The sequence below is a fragment of the Pyrus communis genome, chromosome 15, assembly GCF_963583255.1.
Source record: "Pyrus communis chromosome 15, drPyrComm1.1, whole genome shotgun sequence".
NCBI lineage: Eukaryota > Viridiplantae > Streptophyta > Magnoliopsida > Rosales > Rosaceae > Pyrus > Pyrus communis.
Genome location: NC_084817.1, coordinates 3,419,229 through 3,429,415, shown reverse-complemented (window position 1 = coordinate 3,429,415; position 10,187 = coordinate 3,419,229). Strand labels below are relative to the sequence as shown.

The 10,187-nt window shown below is 35.1% G+C and overlaps 1 protein-coding gene and 1 pseudogene across 1 annotated transcript; one reads left to right on the top strand and one right to left on the bottom strand.

Moving 5' to 3' along the window:
• Positions 1-201: 201 nt before the first annotated feature.
• Positions 202-2,383, top strand: LOC137718851 (uncharacterized protein At2g39795, mitochondrial-like; annotated as a pseudogene).
• Positions 2,384-4,335: 1,952 nt separating this feature from the next.
• LOC137718716 (zinc finger protein 1-like) lies at positions 4,336-5,644 on the bottom strand. The gene has a single exon (XM_068458258.1). It carries the CDS (start codon positions 5,519-5,521, stop codon positions 4,673-4,675), a length of 849 nt encoding a protein of 282 aa, XP_068314359.1. The 5' UTR covers positions 5,522-5,644; the 3' UTR covers positions 4,336-4,672.
• Positions 5,645-10,187: the final 4,543 nt, after the last annotated feature.

Here is a 10,187-nt window from a genome sequence, read left to right as displayed (position 1 = left end):
CCCAAAATGCAATTTTTTCTGTTTGTATCCACCAATCCAGGCCAACTCATGAATTTATCCGGGGTTGAAACTTCTTCTTCCTAATTTGAATGGGCCAAATTTAAGGCCCATTAAACGTGTATACACATTTGAACGTTCAAGGCCCAATTCACAAATCCATCTTCTTCTTCTTCCTCCCAATTATGTTCCACTGTTAACTTAAAACCCCCAAAATCCTTAAACCCTAAATTCAAAAATCCGATTCCCAACCCCCAATGGCTCGACTGATTCGAACTGCGCTAGGTGTGCTTCCAATTTTTTCTTCTCCCGCATCCAAATCCATATTCAAAGGCGTTCAGCGCCACCCAAATCTTCCGCCGCGTAAGGCAATCTCAGCCCTTCTCTTGCACAGCAGACTCTATGCTTCTGAAGCACTTCCCCAGTCGCCCATGGAAGCTAACATTCTTAGAATTCTCAGGAACGAGGTGGAGTACCAGTCCGAGTATGCTCTTCCTCAGCAGGTTGGTCATCCTCCTTTCTTATTCTTAGCTTCTGTTTGGTTTCCGAGGAAATTGCGGGAGTAGAAACTCAGAAAGAAACAATCTTTATCAACTTGATTGTTCGGGTGTTTTTTTTTTTTTTTTCCTTCTGATTTCTCAATTTGTATCGAACTGTAGTGATTATTTGATATTTAGAGTTTGAGACCGTTTCTGTAACAATGAAAAGCGCTTCTATGATCTAGAAGCACTTTCTGGGGAGGTACCTGACATATGTTTCTTCAGAATGTACTGCGGAGTGCTTTTTCAGGATGCACTTCCGAATGCTTCCAGTGCTTCACTTGGATTTTTAACAAAAGATTCAACGTCATTCTAAAAACAGCACTTATAGCAAAAACCGCTTCTTAGCAAAAAATGCTTTGTCTATAAGTAATCTCAAATGAGCCCTTATAAGTGTTGATTCTGAATTTCTCATCCGCATTCATATTTGTGATGGCATTTTTAACAATAACTATAATCATTACAGCCTGCTATGAAATTCGAATCGTTTACAGTGCAGGATCGGCCGGGAGAGCAGTGGATTACAATGAGAAGGAAATTAGGAGAGACTGAAGATATTAAAATTGAAGTCACTATGTTTGATGGGTATGAAACTGTTCGTAAAACTGGAGATGATAGCTCCGGGGAAGACGTGCGTCTTCACCTTAGTATGCTTGTTGATATTATAAAGGGGGGTGGTGGTTCCAAGGATTTGGAGTTTCTGTGCTCGGCCTGGCCGGATCGTTGGAGGTTCAGAAAGTTTATGTTCTTGAGCGTGATCGAATGCTGGCTAAGCCTTATATGGGACCTGATTTCAGGTACAATTTCAGGCCTCCCACATTGTATTTTCTGTTTTTTGGATTGTAAAGCCGTTGTTTCATATTTGTGATCATGTATATGAAGCACCAAATTGTTTCACTTTTGCATTGTAACGCTCTTGTTTCATTTTTGCAATCATGTATATGAAGCACCAAATTGTTTCACTTTTGGATTGTAACACCGTTGTTTCATTTCTGCGATCATTTTTCAATCATGTATCTGAAGCACCCTATTTACAATTCATTTCTTCTATCTCATCAGTCCTTATTTACGATATCAGCCTATCGATTTACCCTTAGCCTATTATTTTTGGTTTGCGGTCTTGGTTTTGGTGGCGAGGTGACCTTGTTTTCTTGTTTTTAGGGGGCAGGAATTTGAATGGAAGGCTTCAACAGAGGCTGAGAGAGTATTTAGAAGCCAGGGGAGTGACTGATGTACTACATGATGAGCTTTCTGTTTTCTTGCATCAGTACATGATGAACAAAGATAGAATAGAACTGATCAAATGGCTGGGTAAAGTTCAGTCGTTCGTGGAAAAATAGAGCGGTAAATATCTGATAACTCAAATTAGATTTTCGGTCATTCTTTTCTTCTTGCTTAAAGAAATCTACCATTGATAAGATAGCAGGTTCTGCCCAAGGCACCCATTAAAGTTTAAAATGTGTGCAGCTCCTGAATGCTGTAGTATTTACTTAAGTCCGCAAGGGAAATTGACATTTGAGATGCATCTGTGATTGGTAGGCAGATTTGGAGTATTCACGTGTTGTTTTCTGGATTTCTCATTAGCCAAAGCTGCAGATGAAGTTTGACACAGCCGGAGGCTATCGGCTATGCATCCTTCGTTGGTCTTCGAAGTGTGATGAATTAATCGAGTAAGGATTAGTGTTTCGAAATGTCACTATTTTGTGGAGTTTGGCGAAGAAACCAAACCCGCACTTAAATTTTACTTAGTTTAATTTCGATGGCAATTGATAATGTTAGTGAAAAACACTTAAATAATCAAATTATACCCATTGTGTAATAACAGTGCAATAATAGTTGAGTCTACAGTTTTCTTCTTAGGTTTTGACTATGAAATGGAGTTTGGATGAGCTTATTCGTGAATAACCCATTTTAAAATCTTTTTTTTTTTTGGTAAATTCAAGTTCGATTTCTTCTCTTTATAATTTATTAAGATTAATTTAAAAAATCACTGGAGTGAAAATATTAATTAATTTCTACATGAATAATCAAATCCATTAAGAAATGTGCATGCAAATGTAAAAGATTTATGAATATGACATGTTATGGGGCAATTCTACGAAAAAGTTCTTTAATTGGAGAAATTTTTTAGTAGACCAGAAATACGGTTTGATACAACAAGTGGTCATAATATAAGTAGTTAAAGATTTTTTTTCTTTTAAGTATCCAATCAATTATACAATAGGCACTTGGTGTATGATGCGTGTTTCTAATACGCTGAAAATCTGTCCGCGCGGTAGGCTTAGTCACTTACGCCAACCTCAATTTTAATAAAAAAAATTGTTTGTGATAGGAACTTAGCAAGTAATGTAAAATGTGGCACGTAAATTAATAATATAAGTTTGTAACTAAATCTTTTCTAGATTTTTCAGATCAATTAAGGACAATGTTTGTGATAGGAAGTTAGCAAGTAATGTAAAATGTGGCACGTAAATCAATAATATAAGTTTGTAACTAAATCTTTTCTAGATTTTTCAGATCAATTAAGGACAGTGACTCAATACACGCTCTTCAAAAGAGGACAAAGATACTCCCATTAGCTCAATAAATATAATTATCCGAAAAAAAGTGAATAAATATAAAATTAAAAGAAAAGGCAAAATCATTTTATATTTTCTTAGAAGGACAAAAAAAACATCATCAATCTAAAGTTCATAAGTATGACTTGGTTTCTTTGGGTTTCTTGTAATGGCAAGTTGACAACTTTAAATGTATTCCATGATCCATCTAATCTTAATCTCTTTTTTGTGAGTGGATCTTTGTCTAAGGGTTTATTTAAGAACCACTTCAGATTTTAGTTTTCAGTTTTTAAGTTCTAGTTTTCGATTTTAATCTACTCCCTCAATCATAATATCGTTTGTTAAAAATAAAAAAAATAAAAAAATTGAAATGGTTATCAAAAGACTTTTAAGTTGCTCATAATTCAGTTGTGTGAAAAGTTATTAACAAATTACAGGTTTATGAATTTTTCAAAAATTGTTTCAAATTTTAAGCCATGTTCTACATTTACGGGAATAACGCACATACAACAAGATGTGCACTCACTTTTTCGCCTGATTGATCATGCCATGTGAAAAGAAAAGTAGAGAGAAAGCGTATACAACATGTTACAAGATTATCCAATCAATATGTCCCAGTGTATACAGCATGTTACTCTTAATTAAATTGTTTGTTTTGTTTGGATCGACGTAGACACACTAATCATAAATTATTTGGAACAAATTTCACAACCCTCACATGTTTTTCTACTTGCAAACATAACTTTATGTTTAACATTGTTGGACTAAACCAGAGGAGGTCAGTTTGTGATTGTTGATTATCAAATTTCACCATTTGATTTGAAGGGCAGATTCTTAAATTAGCAAAACTTGTGAATATATGTTACCCCGTGGCTTCACGTACAATTTTATATTTTTCCAAAATATAAATTCCTTTTGTCGTTCATTTTTATAGATAGGATTCTCGATTGATGCAAAACTTTTTGGAGGTTCATAATTATTTTTTAGGACATCAAATGGCTGCCGACCTCTTTTGATTCTATTCAGTGGCAACATACTATTAGAGAAGCCAACTTCCTCGCATGCTATATTACATCCATTAGTCACAGTGTTGACAACATGTTGTATTTGGGATAGGGTGCTTTTTAATGAGGCATGCCAAGCGTTTATATTTGATTGTATGAGTTCCACGTGTTCTCAGGAATTTTCTTTATCTTAATAAAAAAAAATTCCTAGCCGAAAAAAGAAAGTAAGAGTCGTGCATAAGGAGAAAAAATTAATTTGAAATTCACTACCCAAAAGAAAAACAAAAGTTCTTGTTATTGAACTAAAATGTGGAGTACAAAAGTTGGAAAAATGAAAAATTCTAATGGATTTGGGACAAGTTAAAAGCAAACCAAAAGAGATCAAATGCTCATGCTATTCTCAAAAATCAAATTTACACAAACCATATTCGAAATGTGAAACGAGAATTTTAAACCACATCTCAATACCGACATAAAAAAAATTCAAAAAAAAAAAGAAAGAAAAAAGACAAGAGGATCATATATGATACAATGAAATGAAGAAGAATTTTGCCGTCTCGATACTACTAACTTGTTAGAGCTTGAGTGACAAGTCAAGCTGCTTCATTTCCTCCTGATCACTACCACTCTTGAAACGACTGTCGTTTCCCAACCAACATTTTCCAATTTCTTCACTGCTTTGTGAAACCATGTTGCTCTTTGCCATGTCAAATCTCCCAGCACCACCAACACCTTTAGCTGCTGCAGCCGCAAGCTTTCCGACCGCCGGTTGCTGATCAAAAAGCGACCTTGACCCAAAAGTCCGATGTCCATACGAACCACCAAACCTGATCGCAGACGAAGACATCATGGAACTAGGCTTGTGAATCTTGGAGTGAGCCTGAATGTCCAGTGCCCTAAAAGCACCGCCACCATGGAGAGGCAGAGAAGCCAAACTTGAGTAATAAGGGTACCCAAAACCTGCAGCTGAGGCCATTATGTGGGACCCCAACATCCTCTGCCCTCTCTTTGCTAGGGTTCTCTCTCGTTTGTGGGCATTCTGGTGCCCTCCGAGCGCCTGCGAGCTGTAAAATTTTCTTTGGCAGTAGTTGCATGAGAAAACCCTAGGCTCTGCCGCATCAGAAACAAGGGGGGTTGTGGTGGTGGTGGTGCCTTCTGATGAGCCCGTTTCGAGGCATTCAAGTAGATTGAGCTCCGGATTATCAAAGCAGAACCCGCGATTCGAATTGCTATCCGAAGCGTCTAGATCGATTATTCGGATGCTAGGTTTCTTCTCTTTTTCTTGATCTTTCATCTCCTCTTCATCTTCTTCAACTCTTAGTTTCTGTTTGGTTTCCTTTGGGTCTTGAAGTGGAGTGTTTGGACATGGAGGAGCTTCTGCTAATGAGAAGGTATTTGTTTCAAAATTCTTAGCTGGTTCCATTGCTGAAATCTTGAAGGATGTTTTCTGATTTTTTTTTTTTTTCAAGTGGGATTATGAAAATTTGAGTTGATAGAACGTTGTAAGCAAAAACTCAAGAGGATAAAAAGTTTGTTTATTGGACTGAGGGAAAGTAAATGTTTTTTGTGGTATATATGGATAATGGAAGAATCCACTGTTGTTAGTAGCTTTTTTTTTTTTTTTTTTTTTATTTTAAATATATTAAGATAAAGTTTATTTAACTTTATATTGGTAGGTTTACTTAATGTGATTTGTCACATACTTTGATTGGATCAATGGAAGTTTTACACAGTTCTTCTATCTATCCATAAATCGACAAAAAAATAAAAGGTATTTTAGTTTTGACATGAAAATATCGTTTTTCTTTGATTTCTTGTTTTTTTATGAGGATTTGTTTTACTCATTGCATGCATAAACAAATGCTTGCCTCATTTGCAAGTGTACTATAGACATTCTTAATTACTTGAGTTATAAGTACTTTATGAATTTTTATTTTTTGATTTTTTGAAAAAAAGGACCGAATTGAAGCGATTGATGTTCCCGGCAATGTCACCCTAGCTAGGGCATGAAATACATCTCAGTACATGGCACTGTCACCCTTGCAACATTCTGTGGGGGACCTCACCCTAATAATCATCTCATTTTCATGTGTGTTGTGGACAGAACATTATTGACATCTACTTGTAATTTCAATGACTTATTTTCCCTACGAGAGTACTTTCCTATCATTTTTTTGAAATATGGTCGACGAGAGAAACTTATCTACGTTAAGTGTATATTTATTAGAGTAGTCTGGTTAAAACACATCTAACACTGAATAAGATCACACATAGTGAGTAAGACCAAAATACTCATAAACCTAATACTTTTGCGAAAAATGCTTTATGAATATACGAATTATGACATGGTGGTTCATAAACTCTATACAAGTTTTTCTCTGATTTCATATAGATTGAATATATGTTAGGTGAAGTAAATTATTAACAAACTAATAAGGGCATGCATTTCGAGAATTACTAGTTTATAATTTAACAATTAACTATCATTGCGAATAAGTGCATGTTTATTTTTTGGTTTAATTTTAATTGTTTTGAGATTAGCTGTTGTCAACTGTCTTAACCTTAATTTAAAAAACCCTAAAAAGTTAAAACCCTCATTATCCTTAAACCCTAGAGTCCATGTTACTACAGTAATAGATTATTAGCACGCAATGCATCCACTTAAACATAAATTAATCTCGCAGGTAAAAGCTAATTTGGTTCACTGGCACAAAAGCTAGCTAATATTCTTATTTTCTATTCTTTTCAAAAGAAATAAAAACTAAAAGATGATATGTCAATGGTGGAATGGCGAAATGGCCGACAAATAAAATAGGGGGCAAGCTGATGTGGAGTTCCTCATGCTAATGTGCCATGATAGCGCCGTTTCATGCTGCATTATTAATATTTAATCACGATTAAATCTGCAAAGTTAACCCCTAAAGATAAGTATAATCTTTTGAGCAACTTCTAGGTATACCTGAAACACGATCACTTTTATTGTAACAAATAAAATAATACACTTAGTGGAGGATTTAAGAATTCAAATACTAGGGAGTCTCAATGTTAAAGCTTTAAGTTTTTTAATAGCAACAGAATGCGAAGCACGTAAATAAATTTCAGTTTATTCACTGAGGTATTTGGTCAAACAATTGGTATGCTTGTTGTTGTCATTCAAACCATATTGCGCACATGTTAACATATATCGATATATGCCAAAGCAAAAATAGATGAGTGTTATCAAGAAAATTTGTCAAGTGCTCTCAACACAACTACCAAGATATACCTCGTGGGCATTACTTTTTTTTTTTTAGTACATTGATATTTTTATACCAAGGGGAGGGGGAGTTCGGCTAAGTCACACAATGGACAACCTAATTTGGTATCAAATTCGTCATCCACGAGATTCGAATCTAAGACCTCTCACAACGGCCATTACTTAAACACTTGTTGGGCACAAAAGGAATTTGAACAAACATTCGAAGGGTCATCATAAGACTTTCCGAACACCAGATGGTCCTGAGACTACCTTGATTCTAATGTGCCGTCACTGATACACCGTGTGATTTGTGTTCTAAATAACTATAACAATTTCTCTAATCTTTGGATTTATTTATTTACATGTTATTTTTTATAGAATTATTGCACGGGCATAAAGTCATTTTAGGAAACTTTCTCTTCTTTCACCCAATCATAACCCCACATAAAAGTTTGGTGAGAATAAAATTGAGTGACTCACACTGACTTGAGTGGAGTTTGGTATTTTACCTTCTAATTGGTTTAATCAACTCATATGATTCCATGTTTAAACATTCATAGTCAAATCAAATATGGGACCAAATCTCCTTTTGAGATCTCCCTGTCTGTCCAGTCTCCAAACTAGTTCGACATACGAACTACTCCAAAAGAAGAAACCCATGAAAGTTCCATAAATCCATCACCTCCTCCACCACAAATGTTTTTCAAACATTTGAACTCTATTTCAAACATTTCAAAGGGGGGCAACTTTATCAGAGAAAAACTTACATATTGTGGTGATGTGACTCTTCGTTAATAATATAAGTCACGCGATTAGTGTTGTAGATATGAATGTCAAATCAACTCATTAGATGTAACTTTTCTTTCATTTACAGACGACAGTCATCCGCTTAAAATAGTACTACCCATCAAGGAAACAAGAGAAAAATGCAAAACAACTCAACGGCTCATGAGATTCAAAAGCATGGGATGCAACATGAAAACTTCTATAAAAGTCACTTCTAGTACTACTATTGATTGAACTTAAAACTTTCAAAAGACAAAATCAAAATTAGGGGTCGCAAAGAGTCGTATTGATCAAGTTTACTAATTTTTGTTTGGATCGTGTGTTAGTGTCAACCTACGAGTTGATCCACAAAGAAGAAGTTATCAATTCATAAATAATATGCTAAATGAACATTGTTAGTCCAATTTTAATCATGAAGACCTAGTTCAAGTCACATAAGATGTCACATTCGAAATTGACAATCTTACTTTAAAACAATCAGAACCAATTATTTAAAGAAAAACTATTGAAAATGACTTGAAAACTTTGAGTTTTAACGATAAGGACAAAATAAAAGGTAAAGTGAATAGTACTACGATTGACTTTTTAGTGTAAAAATATGATTTTTTGTTAAAGTGAACAGTACCGCGAACTTTTCGTTAAAACTCCTATGATTTAAAAGGAAGCCTTTCAAGCCCAAGTGTGCCCTAGAAGTACCATAGAAACTGTTAGCGGGTTTATCTAGTCACTAGGCAGCCCTAATTTCATCCGAAACTAATCCTAATGTATAGACCACTAACTCTTTGAGGTTGGCCCAAAAATCCTTACCCAGTTGCCCTACACATGCGGGATATGAGTGCCAAGTAGGAACTACTAATTAGTACAAAGAACAAAAGGATTGCTTCTCTGCTTCTCTGGTTTTGGCTTTCACACACCCAGTAATTGTATTTTATAACATTTGACAGTTTAAGTGGAAATGGTTAATATTAATCCATTATATATATATATATATATATGTGTGTGTGTGTGTGTGTGTGAGGTTTACCTACTTTGAAGCTGAAGCATTCAACTTAGTGATTGGACCAAAATCCATTGAACCCTAAAATAAACAACCTAGATTAAAAACATTAAAAAGTAATTATGTGCTTCCAAAGTTTTAGTGGGTTGCTTTCTTCACCAATCACCACTAAATGTATCTCCAATGGTCCAATGGATGTATATAATTATACAATATATAAAACTTGACTTGGTCAATTTGGATCCAGATCCCCTCCTGACCTTAAAAAATTGAGCCTGCTAAGCAGGCAATCGTGGTCGTTGAAATTTAATCCAACGGTTACAATTATTATAACTTTTAGAGGACCCCTGTTTGTAACCGTTGGATCAAATTTTAACGATCATGATTGCTTGCTCAGTAGACTTAGTTTTTAAAGTTCAAGAGGGGATCCGGATCCGATTAATTTCATATGTGACTTACGGGGACCTCAACAATTTTATCGGTGCATGTGAGATCACGAGCGTATGCTTTAGACGATGAAAATTAGATGCTACCCCATAATTAAGAACAAAGAACATGACCCTTCGAAGAATTATCTGAATTGGATTAAAAGTAAAGTCCAACTTTTTTATTTATCTTTAGGTTTCATCTATTACAGAAACGTTTTAGTATACGGTAACTCTGTCACGAGAAGTAAAGTGTGGCAGCCTTCTCACAAAGGGTGGAGTAGACTTCGCCTGCGAGCATTTTATATACATACGTAAGTCTCACCCCTTTATGAGAAGGCTTACGGCAACCCGTATACAAGACTTTCTCCTCTCATGAAGTTGAATGAAACTTAAGACTTTAGCTATAGATACAGACACGAGCAGTTTGTCTGCAGAAACTTCTATTTAAAATGACCCAGTTTTTTTTTTCTTTTTAATTTCCAATTCCTTTCCAAATAGAAACATCCTTTTCTTCCCAAATTTTCTGTAAATTAATTTGGCTGTATATGTTTGATATTTTCCTCCTCCTTCAAAGTTCAAACCCTAGCTGCTAATTTGGCTTGACATATATCCAGCAGGAAACTTCAACAACATACTTCCA

What these genes read in the sequence shown, in the direction of transcription:
- LOC137718716 (XM_068458258.1), bottom strand. Translation starts at nt 5,521, where the DNA reads ATGGAACCAGCTAAGAATTTTGAAACAAATACCTTCTCATTAGCAGAA.